The sequence below is a fragment of the Armigeres subalbatus genome, unplaced genomic scaffold (assembly GCF_024139115.2).
Source record: "Armigeres subalbatus isolate Guangzhou_Male unplaced genomic scaffold, GZ_Asu_2 Contig937, whole genome shotgun sequence".
Lineage (NCBI taxonomy): Eukaryota > Metazoa > Arthropoda > Insecta > Diptera > Culicidae > Armigeres > Armigeres subalbatus.
Genome location: NW_026943741.1, coordinates 775,801 through 803,733, shown reverse-complemented (window position 1 = coordinate 803,733; position 27,933 = coordinate 775,801). Strand labels below are relative to the sequence as shown.

The 27,933-nt window shown below is 37.8% G+C and overlaps 2 protein-coding genes across 7 annotated transcripts in view; both read left to right on the top strand.

Moving 5' to 3' along the window:
- LOC134204858 (sodium-coupled monocarboxylate transporter 1-like) overlaps positions 1 to 10,834 on the top strand; it is a 103,353-nt gene extending 92,519 nt beyond the window's left edge. For all 6 annotated transcript variants that reach the window (XM_062679662.1, XM_062679661.1, XM_062679660.1 and 3 more), the window contains 4 exons: positions 8,380 to 8,735; positions 8,802 to 9,112; positions 9,178 to 9,935; positions 9,994 to 10,834. In XM_062679662.1, the coding sequence (XP_062535646.1) occupies positions 8,380 to 8,735; positions 8,802 to 9,112; positions 9,178 to 9,935; positions 9,994 to 10,557 (1,989 nt within the window). In that variant the 3' untranslated portion in view covers positions 10,558 to 10,834. The remainder of the gene's footprint in view (positions 1 to 8,379; positions 8,736 to 8,801; positions 9,113 to 9,177; positions 9,936 to 9,993) is intronic.
- Positions 10,835 to 11,926: 1,092 nt separating this feature from the next.
- The window catches only part of LOC134204848 (sodium-coupled monocarboxylate transporter 1-like), a 54,503-nt gene continuing 38,496 nt past the window's right edge, over positions 11,927 to 27,933 (top strand). The window contains exon 1 of the mRNA XM_062679650.1: positions 11,927 to 12,061. The gene's annotated coding sequence lies outside the window, so the exon portion shown is untranslated. The remainder of the gene's footprint in view (positions 12,062 to 27,933) is intronic.

Genomic DNA, 27,933 nt, shown 5'->3' with positions numbered 1-27,933 from the left:
TTTCATTTCCTTATTAAGGAAATCCGTTAAACGGGTTTTGCGACCAAAAATGTAGACCAGTTCGCCAAATGCATTTTCTGATTTTCTAAATTTATGATTCTTCAATTTTTTTATTCACCAATCGATGATTTTCTTATTTTCTGATCTCATGTTTTAAAATTTTCTGGATTTCTTAATGAATTTCTGATAATGAACTTCTGATTTTCAATTTCCTGTTTCTGATTTCTTATTTCTGATTTTTCATTTCTGATTCTTCTGTTTTTTTTATTTTACCGAATTCTCTGATTTTTTTTATGTTTTTCTGATTTTTCAGATTTTTTTATATTTTTCTGATTTTTTCAATTTTTTTGATTTTGCTTTTTCTTTATAATTTTTTTTATTTTTCTGAATTTTCTTATTTTTTTCTAATTTTTATGTTTTCATGTTTTTCTGATTTTTGGCTTTCTCTTATATTTCTGATTTTTCTGTTTTTATGTTTCTGATTTTTTGATTTTTTAGATTTTTCAAATTTTTCTGATTTTTTGAACATTTTACATTTTTTAGATATTTTCGTTTTTTTTTAATTTTTCTGGTTTTTCTAGTTTTTCTGATTTATCTAATCTTTCTGGATTTTTGTCTAATTTTTTTTTAGTTTTTTGAGCTTTCTTTTTTTTTATTTTTCTGATATAATTGTTTTTCAATTTTTTTAGTATTTTTATTCTTTAGAAAAAAAATATTTTTGGTTTTTTTATTCTTCAGATTTTTAGATTCTTCAGATTTTGATTTTTATGATTTCTGATTTCTGGTTTCTGGCCGAAAAGGTCATTTGCTAGAAATTATCGTTTGGCCGAAAGGGTATTTTGGCAGAAAAAGCCATTCGGCCGAACGGGTGTTTCGGCCGAAAATGCCATTTGCTGAACGTATATGACCAAAAATGTTGAACAGTTCGGCCAAATGGATTTTCTGATTTTCTTATTTTCAGATTTTCATGTTTTAATATATTTCTGTTTTCATATTTTCTTTTTCTGATTTTTGATTTCGTATTTCTGAATTCTGATTTTTTCAATTTCTGACTTTTGATTTTTCTAACTTTTCTAATTTTTTCTCATTTTTATGATTTTTTCTAATTTTTCTGATTTTTCTGAATTTTCTGATTTTTCTATTTTTAAGATTTTTCACTTTTTCAGATTTAAAGATTTTACAATTTCTCCAAATTTTTCTGATTTTTCAGATTTTAGGTTAATTGTCAATTTCTGATTTCTGGTTTCTAATGATTTACCTCACAATTTTTCCAAATTTTTCTGATTTTTTAAATTTCTAACTTCTGGTTTTTCAAATTTTTCTCATTTTTATCATTTTTCTGATTTTTCTAATTTTTCTGATTTTTCTGATTTTTCTAAAATTTCAGATTTTTCCTTTTTGCCTTTCTCGTACAACTAAGTTGTACCGAAAGGCTATCATTTCACTCCAAATTCGAACTTTTGATAGAAGTCCCGGAGAGCCATAGTGTTATATACCATTCGACTCAGCTCGATGAGCTGAACAAATGTCTGTCTGTCCGTGTGTGCGTGTGTGTGTATGTGTGGGCGTGTGTGTGTGCACAAAATGCCATAAAAAACATTAGCCAAATTTTCACATAGAAACTCTTAACCGATTTTCTTGCAACAAGTTGCATCCGACAGAGACTAAAACGTTGTTGATCACTATTGAATTTCATAATAATTGCAATTTGCAAAAAATAGATAATATTAAAATAGTAATGAGACATAGTCACATAGAACAAAAATGCCTTGCATCTATGAATATTTTTAAAGTTTATCCGTGGCTTGCTCTCATTAAGAGTTTCATCGTACTATAAAGATGCTCGTGTTGCACGCATTTAGGCGTAAGTATGCTCTTCGTTCAGTTTCATAGTACTATGAATTTGTCCGAAAGTCAAAATTCGAACATAGGAAATTCGAGAAACTTTTGGCAGCGCCATCTGTCGTCTACTAGTGTAAATTTTCTATCATAACATTAGACGGTTTAACTGTTTTGCCTTTCTTGTACATCATCGAGGTGTAAGCGTAAAAGCTACATTTATTACCTTTTTGCGCGAGAAAGGCGCCATCACCGCTAGGTGGATTAATCTGTTTTTGCCTTTCTCGTACAACAAAGTTGTACCGAAAGGCTATCATTTCACTCCAAATTCGAACTTTTGATAGAAGTCCCGGAGACCCATAGTGTTATATACCATTCGACTCAGCTCGATGAGCTGAACAAATGTCTGTCTGTCCGTGTGTGCGTGTGTGTGTATGTGTGTGTGTGTGTGTGCACAAAATGCCATAAAAACATTACCCAAATTTTCACATAGAAACTCTTAATCGATTTTTTTGCAATAAGTTGCATCCGACAGAGACTAAAACGCTGTTAATCACTATTGAATTTCATAATAATTGCAAATTGCAAAAAATAGATAATATTAAAATAGTGATGAGACATAGTCACATAGAACAATAATGTGTTATGAAAAATGCCTTGCATCTATGAATATTTATGAAGTTTATCCGTGGCTTGCTCCCATTAAGAGTTTCATCGTACTATAAAGATGCTCGTGTTGCACGCATTTAGGCGTAAGTATGCTCTTCGTTCAGTTTCGTAGTACCATGAAATTGTCCGAAAGTCAAAATTCGATCATAGGAAATTCGAGAAACTTTTGGCAGCGCCATCTGTCGTCTACTAGTGTAAATTTTCTATCATAACATTAGACGGTGTAACTGTTTTGCCTTTCTTGTACATCATCGAGGTGTAAGCGTAAAGGCTACATTTATTACCTTTTACGCGAGAAAGGCGCCATCACCGCTAGGTTGATTAATCTGGGTTTTTTAGATTTTTCACCTTTTTCAGATTTAAAGATTTTACATTTTTCAGATTTTTCAGATTTTTCAGATTTCAGATTAATCGTCAATTTCTGATTTCTGGTTTCTAATGATCAAGATTATTTTCTTACTTTTCATGAATTTTTTTCCTTTATTATATAATATATATATAATTTTTTTATGTTTCTAATATTTTTTGATTTTGTTGTTTTTTTTTGTTTTTTTTAATTTTTCTGGTTTTTCTAATTTTTCTGATTTTTATGATTTTTTATTAATTTTTCTGAAGGTTATGATTTTTTTAAATTTTATTAAAGTATTTTTATTGTTTAGAAAAATAATATTGTTTTTGGATTTTTTATACTTCAGAAAAAAATTCAGATTCTAAAGTTTTTTTTAGATTTTTTAGATTCTTCAGATTTTGTTTTTTTGATTTCTGATCTCTGGCTTCTGGCCGAAATGGTCGTTTGACCGAAAAGGTCATTTGCTACAAAATGTCGTTTGGCCGAAATGGTGGCCAGGGCCGGAAATGTCATTTGCTGAACGGGCAATATGATTAAAAATCTTGAACAGTTCGGCCAAATGGATTTTCTAAATTTGGAAAGATCCATTAATTACGTAACGTAAAAATTGGCCATTTTCAACCCCCCCTCCCCCCTATGTCACACTTTTTGTATGAATCATTTAGATTTTTTGTATGAATTGTCACACTTTGGCCAACCTTTCCCCTCTTAGCGTTGCGTAATTTGTGGATGTTCCCTTTATGATTTTTCATTTTTTATAATTTACCGGTTTTCTGATTTTCATGTTTTAATATTTTCTTAATTTCTTAATGAATTTCTGATTTTCAAGTTAATTTGTCTGATTTTTGATTTCTGATTTTCACTAATTTTTCTGATTTTTCTGACTTTTCTGACTTTTCAGATTTTTAACTTTTGTCGATTGTTTAGAAGTATCACATTTATTGAGACTTTTCTGAATTTTTGATTTTTCTTATTTCTGAACTCTGGTTTCTGCTTCCTGATTCCTGATTTCTATTTTTTATTTCTGATTTTAAACTTCTTGAGTATTTGTTTACTTCTCAGGAAAAAATTAAAAGGTGTTCAACTCAGCATTTTCTGCTCTTGATGATTTTTTTTTTTTATTTCTCTGATTTGCCTAATTTTATTAATTTTCCTGACTTTTTTAATTATTTTAGTTCTTCAAGATTTATCAGTTTTTTTTTAAATTTTCTATTGGGATTTTTCTGGTAATTTTTGGGATTTTTCTGAGTTTATAAATTTTTCTGATTTTCTGATTTTTCTGATTACTTGATGTTTCTGATTTTTCTGATGTTCCTCATTTTTGTAACTCTCCTAATTTTTTAATTTTTATATTTTCTTCTAATTTTTTCGCTTTTTTTCGATTTTTTACATTCTTTACATTTTCCTAATTTTTTTTTATTTTTCTGATCTATTTCTGGTTTCCCATTTCTGATTACTGATTACTGATTTCTGATTTCTAATTTCTGATTTCGGATTTTCAACTTCTTGATCATTTCCAAATCTCCAAAGAAATAAATCAAAAGGTATTCCGCGCTTGATGCATTTTTTTATCTAACTGATTTGTTCTGGTTTCTCTAATTTTTCTGTTATTCTGGTTTACCAGATTTTTTAGATTTTTCAGAATTTTTTGTGTTTTTTAATATTTTTTTATTATTTAAATTTTTGTCTGATTTTCTGATTTTAAAATTTTTTATGATTTTTGATTTCATTGATTGTTCTGATTTTACTGACTTAGAATATTTTTTCAGATTTTTATATATGTTAAAATTTTTGGGTTTTATTTTCTTAAATCAAAAAATCTGAAAAATCAGAAACATCAGAAAAATAAGGAAAATCAGATAATCAGGACTTTTCTGATTGTCCTGATTTTTCTGATTTTCCTTATTTTTCTAACGTTTCTGATTCTTCAAATTTTCCTAATTTTTCAGATTTATCCTATTTTTCTTGATTTTTCTGATTATTCTGATTTTTCCGATTTTTCTTAATTTGATTTTTAATTCAAGTTTTTTAAATGTTCTAGGTTTTTCAGATTTTTTAGTTTTTCTGATTTCTGTTTTTTTCTGTTCTCTGATTTCTGGTTTCTGATTTCTTATTTCTGATTTCTAATTTCTGATTTCTGATTTTCAAGTTATTGATTATTTTCTTACTTTTCTCTTTATGTAATTTTATTGATCACGCTGATTTTTCTGATTTGTTTCTAATGTTTTTCAAGTGATATTTCAAATTTTTTAGATTTGTGTGAATTTTTAGTTTTTTTTCTAATTTGTCTGATTCTTCTAAATTGACTGACTTTTCAGTTTTTTCAAATTTTTAATTTTTTTTCGATTTTTCAGATGTTTTTGAGTTTTGTTTTTTTTTTCTGATTTTGATTTTCCAGATTTTGTAGATGTTTTAGGTTTTTCTGATTTTTCGGATTTGTCAGAATTTTCAGAATTTTGAAGACTTTTCTAATCTTCTTAATTTTCTCTGATGCCCAAATTTTTATTTTTTCCCTTTCCTTTTTTTATGTTTTTCTGATTTTTCCGATTTTTTTTAATTTTCTTGATTTTTTCTTATTTTTCTGTTTTTTTTTAAATTTATCAGATTTTTGCCTTTTCTGATGTTTTTGATGTTTTCTGATTTTTTTTCTCATTTTCTGAATTTTTGGTTTTGGACTTTTTGGTTTTTTTGTTTAATTTTTACATTTCCCAGATTTCTCTGATTTTTAAATTTTTCACATTATTTAGTTTTTTATTTAGAATAACGGCTTTGGTAGTTTTGTTCTATTATTGTCAGGGGGTTTTTGTTGACCAAATTTTATGAAAATTGGCCAAAATATTATTTGATATGCAAAGAATGTTAAGGCCAAATTTGAGCATAATTGGTTGTAGAAAACCCCCTGTCAATAATAGAACAAAACCTGCCAAAGCCGTCATTTCCCTTATCTTGGATTTTTTGATTTCTGGTTTCTGATTTCTGAATTCTGATTTCTAATTTCTGCTTTTTTATTTCTAATTTTTTTGATTTTCAATTTCTGATTTCTGATTTTAAACTTCTTGATTATTTTCTTACTTCTCAAGAAAAAAATCGAAAGCTTTTTCCGGTCTTGATGCGATATTACGATTGAAACCTGGTTTTGATTGGAGCTATGACTATACTGCAAAGTGAATTTGAAATAAATAATCTTACCCTTAGCACAGACTTTTGATATGTTTGACTTTTGGTATGTTATGGCAGCTAAATAAAATTTCCATTTAAAATTAGAAATTTCCCATAAACAATTAGCCAATTAGGAAATTGCCAGTAAAAAAATCAGGGTATGAGCAATAAATAACTATGAAACTTCCACAAATAATGCAAATTTTCCACAAACAATTGAGAATTTTTGTCAAAACAAAAATAGATCTTCTGAAAGCAAAAACTGCAATTATAAAAGAAGAATTTTCCATAAAGAAATCAAAATGTTCCACGAAAAAAAATACAAAATTTTTATAAATAAATCAATATAAGCAATAAAAAATTTCAAAATTTTCCACAAAATAAATATTTTTTCCATAAAAAATTAAAAATTTTCAACAAAATAATCCATAAAGAGCAATAAAAAATAAGAAAATTTCCATTGAAAAATACAACAAAGCAATAAAGCTGATGAAATTTTACATGAACTTTTAACGCTTTTAACGCATCTATGGAAAAAAGCACAGTTTGATTGCTATTTTATATTTCTTAATGGAAATTTTCTTATTTTTTTATTGCTCTTTATTGATCATTTTGTAGAAAATTTTTATTTTTTGTGGAAAATGGAAAATTTTTTTTTTATAATTGCAATTTTTGCTTTTAAAAGTGCTTATTTATTTTTGTTTTGTGGAAAATTTTTAATTGTTTATGGAAATTTTGTTTTATTTGTGGAAATTTTATATTTATTTATTGCTCATACCCTGATTTCTTTATTGGCAATTTTCTATTTTCTTATGGGAATTTTCTAATTGTTTAGGGGGAGTATTTATTTTAGTCTTTAATTTAATACATTCAGTTATCCATAGATTTCTATTGATGTTGACTCATTTTGACTAATTTCACGTGATCAATTCATGAAAGTCACATATAATTAATACTTCGCCATTTTGCATTTCTTATTGTTGTTTAACTGCTTTAAATCTATCTTCCAGTCATTTATTGAAAACCACGGCGTGAGTGGTTCCTGCGGATAAATCTTTCTACCGTGCATCAGTCCACTATTAGTAACTTGTCCGTCCTTTGTTGATCACATACCTTCGGTAGATACCACAAGCCTTCATTCACTGCAAGTACCTTTTCCGAGCCGGAGTCCATTTCTCGGATCATTTAACAACAGCCATCCCAGACAAGTTGCTCAGTCGAATATGGATGGTGCCAAATGCAATACCAACTGAAATGTTGACTGCATCCGACTATTAAATCAGATATCATCAACTACGCGTTATACATCCTCCCACAATCCCATCTAAAAGACCATTTCCGAATGACATATTCTGCCGAACGACTTTGTCGGCCAAAGAACTAGTTCTGCCATTTCGGCCAAAATACATTTTGAGCCAAATGGCCCTTTTCACGAAATTGGAAAAATGGCCCTTTCTGTCAAACGACCATTTCGGCCAAATAACCTATTCAGCCGAACAACTTTACGGCTGAAGGAAATTTTGTCCATAAAACTTTGAATGACATATTCGGCCGAACAGCCTTATTCAGCCTTGTAGTCTTTGACCAAATAACTTTTGTCAAAATGGCACTTTCAAAACGTTAAAAAAAACTTATTTCAACAAGAAAATCTTCGGATTTGAACAGGAAAATCTGCGGAGTTCCCACGAAATTTTTTGAACGGCGGCGTAGTCTAGTCTCGCGAAGGTCTAAGGTCTAAGTTCCACTGTCTAAATTTGAGTAAAAACCATTGCACTGAGGTGTTCGCAACGGCCACATTGATCAGTTGAGCCTCAAGAAAGCGGCCACTATCCAAATTTTAGTACAAGTAATTGCACTGAGGCATTCTTCCTTTCTTCTTTATACTTTTAACTCAACATTAAGATGTCTCAAGTCTTATTAAAAAAAACAATATCACTGTTACAAATAAATGTCTAAAATCAAAATTCATATACATCTGCATATCAAATTTAAATTTAAATGTTTTAGAAAACTATGTTTCTTTGCAATTGAAGAACACATTAGAAATATTGAACCAAGACAGAGTGCGAGCTGGCCACTATGTTGTGTACAAGAATGGCCAAAAATAATTGGACTAATACATTCACAGTGTCCACAGCGATTGTCCGAGTATAACTCTTATTATGAGGACGATCATTGTTCAAATTTGAGTTTAAATGATTGGAATGAGGTCCTGACGCCAACCACTGTCTGAATTTGAGTACAAATGAATGATATGTAATGCAGGCGGTTTCTTTAATTATGTAATAACTTTATTTTAGCTATATGAATTACTGAATTTTTTACTAACTGCCTCCGACATTCTCTATTTGAACCATTTGCAGATGGCACGCACCTTCTTGGACCTGCTGTGGGACTACGGCGTGTTCGTGTTGTTCATCATCTTCTCCACGCTGGTTCCCCTGTGGGGACGATTCTTCGGCAAGAAGGAGAAAACCAAAGCGGACTATGTGTTCGGGTTGGGCACGATTTCGATGGGCGCCATGATGCTGTCGATCGCCCGCGGGACGCTGGGCGTTCGATCGTTCCTGGGATATCCGAGTGAACTGTTCTACCGTGGGTCGGCCATGTGGGAAACCCTATACGGGATGGTGACCGCCTATCCGATCGTGTGCTTCGTGTTCATCCCGGTGTACTTCAATCTGGGCGTTACCTCCGTTTACCAGTATTTGGATTTGAGGTGAGATTCAGCAATTCTTTAAAAAGACGAATCGTCATTTTCAATTACCTTCTTCATTATAAACAGGTTCAACAGCCGCATAGTTCGTTGTCTGGCGTCCGGCACCTACGTGGTCCGATCTTTACTAAACCTTGGCGTTACGGTCTACACGCCAACGGTAGCTCTGAATACCGTCATCGGAATACCTTACTGGGTCTCCTTACTCGGAATATCCGTCATCAGTATCATATTCAACCTGCTAGGAGGACTGAAAGCAGCTATCATGGCCGATGTAATCCAGGGAGTCACCATGATCTTGATCTCGATCGGAATCATCATCCAGTCAATGGTCACAGTTGGAGGTTTCGGGAAGATTTTCACGATTCCCGCAGAAAATGGTATGTCTGGATATATTTTTTTTATAGTCAAATGGTGGATTAACCCTGTTTAAAATTCCCAACAGGCCGCCTAAACTTCTTCAACTTTACGGGAGACTTCACGATACGAGTGGATACAACTTCGGCCTGGTTGGGACAGCTCTTCATGTCGCTGAGTATCTTCGGCTGTCAACAAAACTTTGTGCAGCGTTATCTGAGCATGAGCACATTTAAGGAGGTGCGTCGCACTCTGATGAGCAACATTCCTGTCGTGGTCACGTTGTTCTCTTTGGCGTGGATCGTCGGAATGGGAGTCTACTCGGTGTACGCTGATTGTGACCCGATGACCGAAGGCTACATCAACAAGATGGACGAAATTTTGCCATTTTTCGTGGAGGACAAATTCAGCTATCTGCCAGGAGTGTTGGGATTATTTATGGCATCGCTGTTCAACGGAGCGTTGAGCTTGAACGTGTCCAATCTGAACTCGCTGGCTACCGTTACCTGGGAGGACTTCCTGTCGCAGTTGCCACGTTTTAAGGGCATCAGCGACAAGCAACAGTTGACCATCATCAAATTCATCGGATCAGTCTACGGAGTTATGGTAATGGGTGTTGGCTTTGCTGTGGGCCTCTTGTCTGGAGTGATTGAAAGTAGTATGCTCATGACTTCCGCAACGTCGGGACCGCTGCTAGGAGTATTTCTTCTTGCCATGCTCGTACCAGTAGCCAACTGGAAAGGCGCAGCCTGCGGAATGATTGTTTCTCACATTATCACTCTATGGATTACGTTCGGAAGTCTTACCGTCAACAAAGAAACTGTACTGCTGCCTACTACTATTGAGGTAAGTCTGCGATTACTTTTCGCCGGTCATCAAGTTTTAAATACCATTTTTCTCATAGGGTTGCACAAACGAGACATTCTCGGCTGGCATTATCAAACCATCCAAGTCGTGGCTTCTCTCCAACACTCCCCTCGAAGTGGAATCGGACTTTTCCTACCTGGACGGACCCTCGGAGGTGCACATCCCGGAAGCCCGTCAGTTCCCGGAAAACCTGTACTCAATCTCGTACATGTACTACAGCTTAATCGGAACATTCCTAACCGTCACCATCGGAATCCTTGTCAGTTATCTGACACAAAACCGAGATGATGCTTACGACCACAAACTCCTCCATCCGGCGGTCTATCGTTTGAGCCGAATGCTGCCCGGTAAGCCCCGCCGCTATGTCAACAACCCCGACATTCGACCAAAACACGCCCCAGCGACATCCAAGAAAATCCCTCTGGACAACCCGGCCTTCGAGCCAGGCATGGAGTCGATACACGGGAAGAAGTCTCCCCTGGAGCCGTCGGTATTCGTCGTCAACACGCCGCCGGCTTCGTCCAGTGTTCCCAGTGCTGAGTCAGCTGCGTTTACCAACCGACAGTTAGACTGCGGCGAACTGACAGAAGTCCGAACGTGAGTCTCCGCTATCGCCACCCATCCCGTTTGATTAGCTAGTAAGTGTGTGCCGCTGATCATTATTTAATGCGTTTGTTTGTTAAGTTGTAAGAGCTTAGAACACAAAAGACTGTGATAAGACATAATCAAGTTTAAGGATATTGAAATAACTACAAAAACCCAGATTAGAATCCGAGTTTCCATCGTTGTTGGAGCAACGATTATTTCATGGAATCGAAATACAAGTACTTGCTAGTATGAATATCTTTTTAGAATAAAATATGTTTTACAACTCTTGACATGCCCGTCTTGGGTTTCGTATGTGCCAGCGCTAGTTGTGAATATCACATTACCAGCTTCCGGTTCTGCACCACACACAGGAGCACAATGGACCGGCAACGCAACACTACGCTCGAGTAAGCCAGAATAACTTCATCCTGCTCAATTTATTACCATCTTTATAGCAGGATGGCGGCTGTCTACAAAATTCCCAACCCACCTTGATTGTGTTGAACGATGATGATGCTGTCGAAGTATGAAGGCTTGGTTTCATCCTCTCGGTTTCAAACTGACGATGATGTGGATGAGAAGTGGTAAATCGTATACAATTTCTTCCCTCATGCGATGGATGCGAGCTCCGTTCTTCGTAGCAACGTCAGCAGAGCTGATGTTGACTTATCAAGTGGAAAACACCATTTTTGCTTCGTGCAATGGAGTGGAAGCTCTTTTCACCGGTTTATATTTTTGCACTGCACGAACGTAGGACTGGTACTAATATCTAATGTTTTAGGTCTATTGTGTTATAAGAAATATTTGCAAAGGCAGAATTTGTTTAAAGTTGCCAGAATTCTGCTAATAAGAACAACTAGGTACTAGATGGTTCAAAAAACGGTTTTCAAAATGATCAACCATTGCCATCACGTTGATTCTCAGATTTGTTTTGCTATGCAGCTTCTTGCTTTTTCAACTATATGCGAAATTTTATCTTATTTGTTTGAAGCATAATCTCATATCAAGCATACACTACACTATCAGCTTTTATTTATTCCACAGGGTGTCACAACAATTACTGATAACATCAGATAAATTGTACGAACTTTTAAAACATGTACGCGTATTGTGAGGAATTCCTTAAGATATGGTGCGGTTGTTTTCGTTTTGCCCTTAAATTGCTTGCAAATAAATAAATCACTGATAAACTATGATTGTGCAGAAGATGTTCACTTATCCGGGAGCTATTTATAAGGCTGGATGATTCAATAGTCATTTATTCGCTGGGAAACCTCGGTCCGAGAAATCTTCTAGCTAAAAAGAGTCGTCAGTGAAACTGTTTGTTCACATCGCACAATTATACACACATCGAGAGAACTTCGGTAATGTGGAAAAGGAGAACAATTTGGGAAGGCAGTGAAATTCAGAAAGTGCTATCGAAGGAAATTATTATCCTTAAAACGGAATCTGGTGAGGGTTGAATGGTACGAGAGATAACTTTCGTGTGAAATCTGGGCTAAGCCTCTTCGTATCAGGTAAGTGTAAGAAATATAGTGAGAGAACATAGAGTAAAGTGCCTGACAGTGGACCCCTAAAAAATAGTGGACCCTCCAGCCTTTTTTGTATCATTACAGAACAAAGTAAAATTTTTTTTTTTTGTTTTTTTTTGTATCTTTATTGGGGAAGCTTTCAGCCCGAGGAATGTAAAATATGAAATTCCATTTGAAGAACCTACCTTACAGTCCTATGATTTGATTACATGCATTGGAAACATGGGCGTAACTACAGGGGGGCTAGGGGGGGCTATAGCCCCACCTAGAATCTGGCTAGCCCCCCCTAGAAAATTTGTTACTTTGTATAAGTATTGCACATATCTAGTCCACTGATTATATACGGGAGTAAATGCTGGATTTTCTTTATTATCCAATTATCTTCGAAACACTACAGCAAGTTGAATCTATTCGCTCAAGTTTTTGAACTTCGAGCAATTGTTATAAGGCTTGCTCACGACAAAATCTGGACCCCTCAAAACACGTTATAACTTATGAAATACCAAAGGAAATACCTCATCATCAAGTAAATTAAAAAATATATTAGGGGAACTGTCCCATTTCCATCTCACTGTATATATATTCATCTCATCGCAAAACAGAGAAATACAGCACCAATCTTGTCGCTTCTTTTTGTTAACATGCGTGCTCACTGCTGAAAAAAATCACAAAAATAAATAACAAATCAAATACCTTCTCATTGCTTTGTTTTTGATGAGATGGAAATGGGAGCTATAAGATGAAGTGCTGAACCGTTCCCCTATAGATTTTCAAGTTTTTCCAGGTTTTGTAAGTAATTGTTATCTAAATCGAGCGTATGATCTTAACCTTCCTAACTAATACCAATCCTAAAAGCTGCAGCGAGTTAACGGAAGACCTAGGGTCTCTTCAAAAAATAATAAAGCCGAAACGAATTATATGATGGTTAGAACTAAACTGATTTATTATATCGATTCTAATAATAAAGAAACCTATTTGTCCCTAGCTAAATGGTGACAGTCCCACGGTCGTGGTGTCGACTCAGCATCATGGGGTCCCACGGTTAGATGTTTATGAAAAAGTCACGTTACTGTCTTCCCACGGAAGACGGGTGTTAACTAGCGCATTTTAATTATCACTGTAGGCTTCTTGAGAAAGGTTCGGCCAAACTTTTAGATTTCAAGTAGAGGTAAGTTTAATAAGAAAGAACTTTGTATTCTTTCGGATAGATTTTAGAAACTCCCCATACTATTTAATTCTCTATTGTCGCTGCAGCAATGAAACCAGTGAAAATGTCTCAGTAGGCCTGTTTCACGCCTACTGAGAGAAAAGATGTGTTAAATGTTCCTATGTGTAAACGAATGCTTCAATAAGTTAATTTGTTGCAATTTTTTTTAACTAAATTGAAAATTAACGACCAATAAGCTGTATTAGGATGTAAAACTGATTTTTTTAAATCATCCTAGAAGTTATTCTAACAGAAAAGAGAGGTTAGTTTGTGGTGGTCAGATCGCCGTTTGGAAGCTCGTAGGAATTGTCAGGCCACTTAATTGACAGCTGGCGCAAAGAGTTTAACCAACTAATTTATCCAATATTTAATATTTAATGTATTCTAGTTTCGAATGAAATCAAAAAATCCTTTAAAAATCAGGATCGTGCTTCACATTCTATTTAAGGCGAGCGAACCTACCAAGGATTTTTCCTACGAGATTTCTAGATTTTTGTAACAGGGCTGAGCGTTGATGAACATCATTTGAAATATTTAAGTCGTCCATTGATATCTGGTAGACCAACAATATACATCGAGCGAAAATGGTAAACTTTCTGTGTTATGAGTGTTAAAAAGGAAAAGTTAAAAAAAAGTTAGCCCCCCCTAGACTTTTTCATTAGTTACGCCAATGATTGGAAATGCTATGGAAAGTGAAATTTGATGATTTTTTACAATTTTATAAAAAATAAACACGAGTGTCCATTATAGGAATATTTTGGGGGTTCAAAATACTGGAGACGAACGTCCCGAAACGGTACATGAAAATCAAATGAAGTGTCGACTATAGGAAAGCAATTTCCTATTTATTAGGGATGGTGGAAATACGCGGCAAAATTTTCAAAATTTCGCGGGCAGCCAATTCAGAAAATCTGAAAATTCGCCGCAATTTCGCGGTAAATTATATTTCGGTACAAAAAAATAAAAAAGACAATAGAGATTCCATATTTATTTAAATTGTTGCGTTTATTAATTTCAAATTATTGTTTTTATCATTTTCTGCATTACTGGTCAAAAGCACTTGGTTGGCCAAATTTTTTTCCGTCAACTTTTGGCGCTGGGAAGTGTTGATTAAATTGTACTGACACTACGTTCAGCATCTACCGAGTTTCCAGGAATAGACAGATATTTCACCGCTATTTTGAAGAGCTGAGGAAAGCGGTCTCGGTTTGCAAATCAAAACGTGAGTGGATCGGCATTTTCCTGCATTTCCGTAACGGCATGTTTGTATGCCGATAGCTCATCCTGTACCATAGACTTGTTGCTTGTACATTCTGAAATTCCATTGAACAGGTTATCAACCTTGTCATCAACAGACAAAAACTTCGCTTGCTGTGAATCCAGTAATCGGACCGATCGTAAAAACTTCAAACCCGGTTGGCAGAATCGCGAGGTAGGTGTCGAGTAGTATTGTTTCATCTTATTCTACAAAATTTAATTTTTGGCTCAACATTCGATCAGTTTCGGACTTTGCACTTAAAAAAATAATTTCGATACGTCGAAAAATACGTTGTTTGTCGAGTTGGTGTTGACTACACTCCAAATAATCTAAACGTTGTTTCCACCTGAATTTTCAGTTACATTTTACGTGCACACGTAACTGAAAACGCTTCAGAAAATTCAGGTGAAACTTACGTGTCCGTGATCCAAAACTCAGGTTGAACTTACCTGAATTTCACGTAGAATGAAAATTCTATCAAAAAATCAGGTAAAAAATCTACGTACTTTTTCAGGGGGAAACAACGTGCAGATATTTTTGGGTGTAGGTCAAGAAATCGACTGAGGCAATAGAATGGAACAAAATTATTGATGGAAAAGGTTAATTTCGCGGCTAACATCAAATTTCGCGAAATTTGCGGCTTCCGCGTAATCGCAAATTTCCACCACCCCTACCTATTATGGACCCCCTGGGGCAGGGCATAGTGGTTAAAATCTCGAAAAACGTCAACTGATCGTCAACTTGGTGTCAGGCTGTTTGGCTGAATGCCATTAAGTCGAATGCCGTTTGGCCGAATAGTTAAAAAATTTGACCTCAGTTAACGAGTGGTACTTTTTCCTACTTCCTTCTTCCTTCTTTCTTCTTCATTCCTTCTTCTTTCTTATTTTTTCCATTCTCTAACTTCTTTCTTCCTTATTCTTTCTTCTTTCTTATTCCTTCTTCCTTCGTTTTTGTTCATTCTTCCTTTTCCTTCGCCCTTCTTCCTACTTCCTTGCTCTTTCTTCCTTCTTGCGTCTTCCTTCTTCCTTGTTCCTTCTTCCTTTTCCTTTCTTCATTCTTCCTTGTTGCTTCTTCCTTGTTCCTTCTTCCTTCTCCTTTTTCTTTTCTTCCTTCTCTATCTTCTTTTTTCTTTCTTCTTCCTTCTTCCTTTATCCTTCCTCCTTCTTTCTTCCATATTCTTCCTTCTTTCTTCCATATTCTTCATTACTTCTTCTTCCTCCTTTCTTTTTCCCTAATCCTTCTTCCTTCTTCCTTATTTCTACTTCCTTCTTCCTTCTTGCATCTTCCTTCTCCCTTCTCCCTTCTACCTTCTTGCGTCTCCCTTCTCCCTTCTTAATTTTTCCTTCTTCTTTCATTATTCTTTCTTCTTTCTTCTTCCATCTTCTTCTCCCTTTTCCCTTTTTTCTCCTCCCTTCTTCCTTCTTCTTTCTTCCTTCTTCTTTCTTCCTTCTCCCTTATTGCTCCTTTCTTCTTCCTTCTTCTTTCTTTCTTCTTCCTTCTCCCCTCTTGCTTCTTCCTTCTCCCCTCTTCTTTCTTCCTTTTTACTTCTTGCTTCTTGCTTTTTCCTTATCCCTTCTTCCTTCCCAAGTAACACAACTTGTCGTTATTCAGTAGCTGCAATTTATTTATAACTTTACAAAGAGGCACAATATTGTTGTCAATATCATATATCCGACTACAATAGAACGAAAAAAGCGCAAGAGGTGGAGTCATTATATAACATCTTCTATGTTTCATTCGATCTGTTGCTGAAACAAAAAAAGAACGTTTTTATAACACCTAATTTAGCTAACAAAAATCTAGCTGTCAATTTTGATTTCAGTTTTATTATCTTTTTCTCCATAAAATATGTTCCTGAAATTACAATGAAGATTTTAAAGTGGAAGTAATTAAAGGAAATACTTTGTTATTATTAAAGGTGATAAACCTCTAGCTTCATAATGTTCCTCGACATGCCATTCTGGATTTATGGTGAAAGTTATATTGCTACTACTTGAAATTTCATGCGCCATGAATATACGGTAAAATTGAAAGCAAGTTCATCAAAAAATGAAAATCGAAATCATAAATTTTGTAGCTCCAGTCCAAACCGATTCGCCATATCTATCGTTCAGCATTACATCAGTTGCCATAATTTTCGAAACCTGTGCGAAATGAAAAATATTTTGAGAGAGCTAAGAGAGTTATCTCTCATCTCAAATAAATAATCCGAGTTTAACATTTTGTGGTTAATATTTGGTATTATAAAATGCCAAAATGTAAGACCTTAAACGGGAGTAACCTTAATTCGAATACATAGATATAAGATATTTTCAATATTATCTTTGAATAAAGAGGAAAAGCTTACGAGAAAAATAGGGTTAATAAATTATAGAGCAAGATTGTCACTGTCACTGCAAACATTTTTTGCTCGCAGAGATGGGCTAGACACGTTTGGGAAGCTATATACCTATATATTGGGAAAAAGCAAAAAGAACTGCAGCTACAATTTTACTCTGTTGGAAAAGCCGCATGTCCAAAAACATGTGAACATTGAACTACATCTTAGTTTTGTTTCTGTTCCCATTATCTCTGATGTAGAATAACTATTTCAGTTCTCTATTTTACCTTATTATCTTATGTTCGGCTTTCCATTAGCAAATCAATTTAAAGGAATTAGGCACACTTACAAAACATTCCAAGAAATATTCTTTTGAATTGAAATTTCTTTATCATTTTTTTGATTATAAAATTTAATTTTTTTTTTTAATTTTTTTTTTATTTTTTTTTAACTAATTTTATTTGCTAATTATCTAATACATGCATTCATCTCTTAGACTAGGTGTTCCGTGTTTTCTTAACACTATCATTATTATTTGCTTTAATATATTTTTAGTTTTTATTAATACAGTTTAGGATTGTTTCTTCCGGTTGAATTGCACCATGTTGGAAATACAATGTTTACTTAAACTAAATTTAACCTAATTTATACTAAGGGTACAAGGAGCTAATCGTTGCAATAGAAGATTGCAACGATTTTTGTCTGAAATTGGAAATTATTTTGTTGGACATTTGTTGCAATGTCTCAATATTAGAAATTCTATGAAGTTCATTGGTACTATACCACGGAGGCAACTTCAGAATCATTTTCAGAATTTTATTTTGAATCCTCTGAAGTGCCTTCTTTCTGGTATTGCAGCAACTAGTCCATATTGGCACAGCATACAACATGGCAGGTCTAAAATTTGTTTGCAAATCAAAAATTTGTTCTTAAGACAAAGTTTTGATTTTCTGTTTATAAGTGGATATAGACACTTAATATATTTGTTACATTTGGCTTGAAGGCCTTCAATGTGATTTTTAAAAGTTAATTTTTGATCTAGCAAAAGTCCTAAATATTTGGCTTCGCTAGACCAATTAATTGTGACAATATGTCTGCTAGAAGGTTTCAAATAAGAAGCTCTCGGCTTATGTGGGAAAATTATAAGCTGAGTTTTGGAAGCATTCGGGGAAATTTTCCATTTTTGCAAGTAAGTGGAGAAAATATCCAAACTTTTTTGCAATCTACTACAAATGACACGAAGGCTACGCCCTTTGGCTAAAAGACCTGTGTCATCTGCAAACAAAGATTTTTGACACCCTGGTGGTAAATCAGGTAAGTCAGAAGTAAAAATGTTATACAAAATGGGCCCCAGTATGCTGCCTTGGGGGACACTAGTCCTTACAGGTAATTCATCAGATTTAGAATTCTGATAGTTTACCTGCAGTGAGCGATCTGATAAATAATTTTGGATCAGTTTAATAATGTACAGAGGAAAATTAAAATTCATCAATTTTACAATCAAACCTTCATGCCAAACACTGTCAAATGCTTTCTCTATATCAAGAAGAGCAACTCCAGTCGAATATCCTTCAGATTTGTTGAGCCGAATTAAGTTCGTAACTCTTAATAACTGATGAGTGGTTGAATGCCCATGGCGAAAACCAAATTGCTCATCAGCAAAAATAGAATTGTCATTAATATGAACCATCATTCTATTTAAAATAATCTTTTCAAACAGTTTGCTTATTGAAGAAAGCAAACTGATTGGGCGATAACTAGAAGCCTCAGTTGGATTTTATCCGGCTTCAAAATTGGAACAACTTTGGCGTTTTTCCATTTATCTGGGAAGTATGCCAATTGAAAACATTTGTTAAATAAATTAACCAAAAAGGATAAAGAGCTCTCAGGAAGTTTTTTGATAAGTATGTAGAAAATACCATCATCACCCTGGGCTTTCATATTTTTAAATTTTCTAGTAATAGATCTCACTTCATCCAAATTAGTTCCCAACGAAGGGTGAAAAACATTATCTTGATCGAGAATGTCTTCGAAGCTTCGTGTAACCTGATCCTTAATTGGACTAGTGAGACCTAGACTAAAATTATGGGCACTCTCGAACTGCTAAGCAAGTTTTTGAGCCTTTTCGCCATTTGTTAATAAAAATTTATTTCCCTCTTTATAAGCTGGAATTGGCTTTTGATGTTTCTTAAGAATTTTCGTTAATTTCCAAAAGGGTTTCGAATTGGGATCCAACTTTGAGGCATTATTCTCAAAGTTGGTATTTCTCAGAATAGCGAAACGTTTTTTAATTTCATTTTGCAAATCTCGCCAAATAACTTTCAACGCGGGATCGCGAGTTCTTTGGTATTGCCTTCGCCTCACATTTTTAAGACGGATCAGTAGCTGAAGATCGTCGTCAATAATAATGGAGTTGAATTTAATTTCACATTTAGGAATTGCAATGCCTCTGGCTTCGACAATTAAATTTGTCAAAGATACGAGAGCATTATCAATATTACTTTTGGTATCGAGAGGAATATCAACATCAAAATTCCTATCGATATACGTTTTATATAAATCCCAATTGAATTGTTAATGGCTTCTTGTGAGATTTCAAACGTCACAGGAAGGTGATCAGAGTCAAAGTCAGCATGAGTTACCAATTAAATCATACAAGTTACCAACTGAATCAATTGTGGAAGGATTTCGACTGGAAGAAAAACAAGTTGATCCATCGGGATATTGAATAGTATAATATCCCCCAGAACAATCTTCAAATAAAATTTTACCATTGGAATTGCTTTGAGCATTATTCCATGAACGGTGTTTGGCATTGAAGTCACCAATTACGAAGAATTTTGATTTGTTGCGAGTCAGAATTTGAAGATCAGCTTTCAACAAATTCTTTTGCTGCCCATTGCATTGAAAAGGCAAATAGGCTGCAATGAAGGAAAATTGACCGAAATTTGTTTCAACAGAAACTCCCAAGATTTCAAAAACTTTGGTTTCAAACGAAGAATATAATTTATGTTTGATACGTCTATTAATGACAATGGCGACCCCACCACAGGCGCTGTCAAGACGATCATTTCTGTAGATAAAATAATTTGGATCTCTTTTAATGGAGAGTCCTGGTTTTAAATAAGTTTCTGTTATAATGGCAATATGCACATTATGAACTGTTAGGAAGTTGAATAATTCATCTTCCTTACCCTTTAGAGAGCGGGCATTCCAATTTAGAACTTTCACACAATTATTTAGATCCATTAAAACGGAGTCCGATAACAATTTTTTGTGTGTACTTTATACCAACCTGAACAGCTTCAGGAATGGTATTTGCTTTGAACATTGCATCAATCATGTGATGCAATTGTTCAGTTAAAAATCAAAATCGGAAGCAGTCATGCTACCTGAATCGGCAACATGACCATTATTTTCCGTTGGGACATGGGTATAAACCTCACTTTGAGAAGAGAAATTTTGTCTACCAGCAGCGATGTTTGCATACGTAGGTACATTCGAAAAATTGGAATTTACTGAAGTGCTTGCTACCCGTTGACGAGCGGCAAAATTTGATTATGAATTGTGGTGGGTATGAATTGCTCGACCGGTAACTGGTTTCGAAATTTGAGCGTTTGGAAAATTTCTACCCGTCGAATCTGGGATCCGATTGGAATTTCCCGTCATCAATTTTGCACGGGAATTCAAAACTTTTTTGCGTGAAGGGCATTCCCAGAAATTGGATTTATGATTGCCCCCACAATTTGCACATTTAAATTTATTGGAATCTTCTCTCACAGGACATGCGTCCTTGGCGTGAGAGGTTCCACCACAAATCATGCATTTAGCATCCATGTGACAATGTTTGGTTCCATGACCCCACTTTTGGCACTTACGGCACTGGGTGGGGTTTTGGAAATTTCCCCAGGCCTGCGGAAATGTTCCCATGTAACACGGACATGAGACATAATACAGGCCTTTTCCAACTTTTCATATTATTTAGTTCACTTTTGTTAAAATGAACTAAATAAAATTCTTGAGAAATGCCCCTCTGGGAAGTACCAGAGTGGGATTTCTTTTTCATCTTAATTACTTGGACTGGTGAAAATCCAAGTAATTGAGAAATTTCAATTTTAATCTCATCCAGTGATTTGTCATCACTGGGGAGACCTTTCAAGACGATTTTGAACAATCGCTCAGTTTTGTCGTCGTATGTGAAGAATTTATGGCGCTTCTCAGTTAAATACTGAAGAAGACGTTTGCGATCGTCAAAGGATCCCGGCAAAACGCGGCAGTCACCCTTCCTAGCAATCTGAAATGAAACCTTGATCCCCTGAAGGTTACTCAAAATCTCATTCCGGAAGCCAGAAAACTCGGCAACAGATACCACAATTGGCGGAATCCTTTGCTTTTTCGCATGAATCGAATCACCTGGGCTAGAGGTAGATTCGATTTGCTCAATTTCATCATTAATCAAATCGAACTGATTGCTCAGTTCGATTGGAGAAGAATTATTTCCGATATTAGAGTTAGAAGGAATATCTGAATTCTCCAGCTTCCTTCTATTTTTTCCGCGCTTTGGCAGGACGGTCTTAAAACCTTGTTTCTTTGAAGGAAGTGGAGAATTCAGAGACTCCCCCTTCCTCTTGTTTTTATTAATGCTCATTGCTGAGCGTGGAGACGTGACCTTCTAAGAGGTTTTTTCCCAGAACGGTGTCCCTGCAGGATTACCACCGCTTGTCGGAATTTTACTTCCGCAAACTGGTCCGACGTAAAACGAAGGCACGGGTCCTTGCAAAGATCGTAACGGGATCAGTGGGTACAAATAGCGCTAAGAAGCACCGTTGAAATTAAAATAGCTTCGGGTAGTATTAAAAACTTCCTTCCGCAAAGAGAGAAAGAACCGCACAGCACGAAAGCACGATGCGGTCTGAAATTTTATTTTATTTATACAAAGTACTTTTGATCAACAGTGTAATCTACATCTGTCAAAAAGTAGCTTTGTTATTCGAAATCTCATATAAAATCTATATATAACACGAGCCGGGACCAGTTTGCTATAAGGAAGTCATAATAAAGTTTTTAAAATAACATCAATTATAAAAGAGTTTCAAAGGTTACGAACAAAAACAATAACAACGAAATATCGCAAACCTTTTGATTTTCTTTTTACTATTTGGAGGAGATGTTAAAAAACATTATCTATATAGAATGCGTGCGGCTTATTGTAACAGAGACAAATACTGATTCGCGTAAGGTGCAGCCCAGGAAGTTATCCAAAATTTCGTACGAAACGTTCGCAGACTAACGTATAAATCATGCATATCATCTAATGGCACATCAAAAAATGCCTAGGATTTGAGAAAGTGAGTAGAACATATTTCTAAAGTGATTGAAAATTCAATCATTGCAGTATTAATCGATAAAAATATATTGATTGATCATACCTGGAGGGACATTTTCGGGTGTCGTTTTGTTAGTTATATATAAGTATCATAAGAACATGTATATAACTAAAGAGCTGAACTTCTGAGATTCAGTTTTAAACATGTCTTACATAAGTTTTTGATAAGAAGAATCTAACTATCGTGACTTATGAATCTAGAAACGAAAGAAACCAATGTCCAACCATATAAAAACACAATGTGACGATCAAAACTTGTTAATGATCTATATACAACTTTTATTTGAATTTTTCTATTTGCGTAAAGTTGCAGGTGCTACTTGGGATTCCTTCTTCCTTCTTCCTTCTTTCATCTTCCTTCTCCCTTCGTGTTTCTTCCTTCTTACTTCTTCCTTCTTTTTTATTTTAAAATTGTGTACATGATACATGCATGTCGATCAAAGACTTAAAGACTATTGAATCCTTCTATCCACAACCACCACAGTGGATGAAGGGATGTGCGACAAAAGATCAAAAGGGCAAAACGAGAAATGAACAAATTTTAAAAACAGAGAGATATAAAGGTTTTATTTTCGTTGCAAGAGAATTGGAAGCATCTTTCTACGCTTCTTGGAAGCCTCCTTCTAAGCAGCTCGGAGGACTTCTTTCAAGAGGCCCGGAAGCCTCCTTACAAGAGGCCCGGAAGCCTCCTTACAAGAGGCCCGGAAGCCTCCTTACAAGAGGCCCGGAAGCCTCCTTACAAGAGGCCCGGAAGCCTCCTTTCAAGAGGCCCGGAAGCCTCCTTTCAAGAGGCCCGGAAGCCTCCTTTCAAGAGGCCCGGAAGCCTCCTTTCAAGAGGCCTGAAGCCTCCTTTCAAGAGGCCCGCCTCTTCAAGAGGCCTCGCCTCAGAGGCCCGGAAGCCTCCTTTCAAGAGGCCCGGAAGCCTCCTTTCAAGAGGCCCGAAGCCTCCTTTCAAGAGGCCCGGAAGCCTCCTTTCCAGAGGCCCGGACGCCTTCTTTCAAGAGGGCTGGACGCCTCCTTTCAAGAGGCCCGGAAGCCTCCTTTCAAGAGGCCCGAAGCCTCCTTCAAGAGGCCCGGAAGCCTCCTTTCAAGAGGCCCGGAAGCCTCCTTTCAAGAGGCCCTGGAAGCCTCCTTTCAAGAGGCCTGAAGCCTCCTTTCAAGAGGCCCGGAAGCCTCCTTTCAAGAGGCCCGGAAGCCTCCTTTCAAGAGGCCCGAAGCCTCCTTTCAAGAGGCCCGGAAGCCTCCTTTCAAGAGGCCCGGAAGCCTCCTTTCAAGAGGCCCGGAAGCCTCCTTTCAAGAGGCCCGGAAGCCTCCTTTCAAGAGGCCCGGAAGCCTCCTTTCAAGAGGCCCGGAAGCCTCCTTTCAAGAGGCCCGGAAGCCTCCTTTCAAGAGGCCCGAAGCCTCCTTTCAAGAGGCCCGGAAGCCTCCTTCAAGAGGCCCGGAAGCCTCCTTTCAAGAGGCCCGGAAGCCTCCTTCAAGAGGCCCGAAGCCTCCTTTCAAGAGGCCTGGAAGCCTCCTTTCAAGAGGCCTGGAAGCCTCCTTTCAAGAGGCCTGAAGCCTCCTTTCAAGAGGCCCGGAAGCCTCCTTTCAAGAGGCCCGAAGCCTCCTTTCAAGAGGCCCGGAAGCCTCCTTTCAAGAGGCCCGGAAGCCTCCTTTCAAGAGGCCCGAAGCCTCCTTTCAAGAGGCCTGAAGCCTCCTTTCAAGAGGCCCGGAAGCCTCCTTCAAGAGGCCTGAAGCCTCCTTTCAAGAGGCCTGGAAGCCTCCTTTCAAGAGGCCCGAAGCCTCCTTTCAAGAGGCCCGGAAGCCTCCTTTCAAGAGGCCCGAAGCCTCCTTTCAAGAGGCCCGGAAGCCTCCTTTCAAGAGGCCCGGAAGCCTCCTTTCAAGAGGCCCGAAGCCTCCTTTCAAGAGGCCCAGGCCTCCTTTCAAGAGGCCCGGAAGCCTCCTTTCAAGAGGCCCTGAAGCCTCCTTTCAAGAAGGCCTGAAGCCTCCTTTCAAGAGGCCCGAAGCCTCCTTTCAAGAGGCCCGGAAGCCTCCTTCAAGAGGCCCGGAAGCCTCCTTTCAAGAGGCCGGGAGGCTCCTTTCAAGAGGCCCGGAAGCCTCCTTTCAAGAGGCCCGGAAGCCTCCTTTCAAGAGTCCCGGAAGCCTCCTTTCAAGAGTCCCGGAAGCCTCCTTTCAAGAGGCCCGGAAGCCTCCTTTCAAGAGGCCCGAAGCCTCCTTTCAAGAGGCCCGAAGCCTCCTTTCAAGAGGCCCGGAAGCCTCCTTTCAAGAGGCCCGGAAGCCTCCTTTCAAGAGGCCCGGAAGCCTCCTTTCAAGAGGCCCGGAAGCCTCCTTTCAAGAGGCCCGGAAGCCTCCTTTCAAGAGGCCCAGGCCTCCTTCAAGAGGCCCAGGCCTCCTTTCAAGAGGCCCGGAAGCCTCCTTTCAAGAGGCCCGGAAGCCTCCTTTCAAGAGGCCCGGAAGCCTCCTTTCAAGAGGCCCGGAAGCCTCCTTTCAAGAGGCCCGGAAGCCTCCTTTCAAGAGGCCCGGAAGCCTCCTTTCAAGAGGCCCGGAAGCCTCCTTTCAAGAGGCCCGGAAGCCTCCTTTCAAGAGACCTGGAAGCCTCCTTTCAAGAGGCCCGGAAGCCTCCTTTCAAGAGGCCCGGAAGCCTCCTTTCAAGAGGCCCGGAAGCCTCTCTTCAAGGAGCGAAGCGTCCTCTCAAGCTGCTTAGAATCTTACCTTTAAATGGCTCAAAAGTCGCTTTCAAGAGGCTCGGAATTTTCTCTTCAAGAACTCGATATAATGAAAATTTCAGCCAAATTCATCGAGAAACATGTATCCTGTTAATTTTCCGTAACATTTATCATATATCTTATGAGTTACACTTATTTTCATTTACAGCAAAAAATAGGGGGTACCTCAAGTGATGCAAAAGTCCGAAGAGGTACCTCTCAAGAAAAAGGTTGAGGACTTCTGTAGTAGGGAAAGCACCTGTCTAGCGTACTGGTTTCGTGGAATGAAACCCCACTGAAGGAAGTGGTTTGGAACTGAATCTATCACATGTTGTGCGTATGCATGAATCGTGTTTCATACATAGCAATTAAGATCAGTTGATTTTTCAACCATAAACATTCATTTTATACCAAACACTGACTCGAACATGCATCTAGAAAAATAGTTATTTTTCAATAACAAATATCTAACGAGGATACAACGAGATACAATTAAAAGCCCTTAGAAAGAAAGAAAGAAAGCTTTGAAGCTTAATTTTCTTAATGTACATTGATTTGGCTGCCATTTTTTTCAACCTTGTGAGATATTTTGGCGCGAAAAATTTGTAATAATTGTAATGCCGTAACCCTCTGCGCGTTTCGAAGGGACTCGAGAATGTCCCTGAAACACGAACTAAGCACAACACCCGATCCATCGTCGGCTTGATCAACCGTATCAGTTTATCCGGAAATCCGTTTTCGTGCATTAGCTGTCATAGCTGGTCCCGATCGATTGTAACATATGCGGCTTTGAAGTCGATAAATAGATGTAGTAGAGCGTTCACCCATAAATCCCGCCTAGTACTGCCTCACGAACTCTATTGCAATTGGTGTTAGTCGTCGTCATAAAATTTGGGAGAGTACCTTGTAGGCGGCGTTCAGCAAAGTGATTGCGTGGTAGATTGCGCAATCCAGCTCATCGCCCTTTTTGTTGATGGGACACACGGCACCTTCCATCCACTCCTGTTTCAGTATTCCATCCTCCCAAACCTTGGTCATTATCAAGTGCATTGCTCTAGCCAGTGCCTCACCACCGTGTTTAAACAGTTCTCCTGGTAGTTGGTCAACTCCAGGGGCTTTGTTGTTTTTTTTTTCAGCCGGCTGATCTCCTCCTGGATTTCCTGGAGATTCGGAGCCGGAAGTCGCATGTCCTGCGCGCGTTCTCCCAGTTGCATCACCATACCACCATCTTCGTCTGCCACATCGCCATTCAGGTGTTCTTCGTAGTGCTGCCGCCACCTTTGGATCACCTCACGCTCGTTCGTAAGAAGGTTTCCGTTTATGTCCTTACACATATCGGGCTGAGGCACGTGGCCCTTATGTGAACGGTTTAACTTCTTATAGAACTTTCGTGCGTTATTAGCGCGGTACAGTTCTTCCGTCTCTTCACGGTCTCGATCTCCCTTCTGGCGCTTTTCGCTCCGGAAAATCGAGTTTTGTCTGTTCCGCGCCTGTTTATATCGTGCCTCGTTCGCCCTCGTGCGGTGTTGCAGCAATCTCGCCCATGCTGCATTCTTCTCTTCTACTAACTGCTCACATTCGCCGTCATACTAGTCGTTCCTCTGATCCGGGGGCACCATGCCAAGTGCAGCGGTTGAGGTGCTACCAATGGCGGATCGAATTTCTCTCCAGCCATCTTCAAGAGACGCTGCGCCTAGCTGCTCTTCCGTTGGAAGTGCCACTTCCAGCTGCTGCGCGTAATCTTGGGCTAGTCTACCGTCTTGTAGCCGCTGAATGTTGAGCCGCGGCGTTCGGCTTCGACGCGTGTTGTACACGGGCGAGAGTTTTAAACGCCTGCATACTGCAATGAGGTAGTGGTCGGATTTAATATTCGCAGTGCGGATGTTCGTGATGTCGGAAATAAATTGACAGTCGATCGGAATGAGGTCGATTTGGTTTTCCGTTTCTTGATTTGTTGATTTCCTTGTGGCCTTGTGGATATTTTTGCGCGGAAAGAAGGTGCTTCGGACTACCATTCCGCGGGAGGCTGCGAAGTTTATGCATCGTTGGCCGTTGTCATTCGATACGGTGTGCAGACTATCCCGTCCGATGACTGGTCTATACATTTCCTCCCTTCCTACCTGTGCGCTTATGTCGCCGATGACGATTTTGACGTCCCGCAGTGGGCATCCATCGTATGTCTGCTTCAGCTGTGCGTAGAACACATCTTTCTCGTCGTCGGTTCTCCCTTCGTGTGGGCAGTGCACGTTGATGATGCTATAGTTGAAGAAACGGCCTTTTATCCTCAGCTTGCACATCCTTGCGTTGATTGACTGTCACTCAATCATGCGTTGGCGCCGGTTCCCAGCTTGTTGGTGGTGCCACAGCTTTGGTAGAACGTAGCCGCTCGATGCCCGCTTTTCCACACTTTCTGTCCTGTCCAGCAAATCTCCTGCAGCGCCACGACGTTGAAGTTGCGGGGATGTAATTCATCGTAGATCATCCTGTCGCAACCTGCGAAACCTAGCGACTTGCAGCGCCATGTTCCAAGCTTCCAATCGTGATCCTTTATTCGCCGCCTAGGCCTAGGTCTTTGCCGTTTATATCGAGTCGCAAGATCTCTTATATTGTTCGTAATTATTGGTTTTCCAGGCGGCTTATTGGGCCTGCGCAAACCTCCTGTCTCGTCGGAGGGCCGTCGTGTCAGGTCTGTTTTGTGTCCCACCTGACACCAGGACTTGGGCTTGTGCGCTTTGAGCGGCACACGGTCGCTTTGGCGGGGCCTACTTGCGGATACATGCTGCTTTTCATAGGAATTTAACAGGGCATAGTCCCTGCTGCCCCCCATTTCAATTATCAATGTAATTAATAATGTAATTAATGTAATTAAATTTTAATTATCAAAGTAATCAATTATATAACAAAGACAGTGTAACATTGTAACAAATCTTCCAATAAAATAATTTACAATTAACATTTTCAATTGCTACGAATAGTTGATT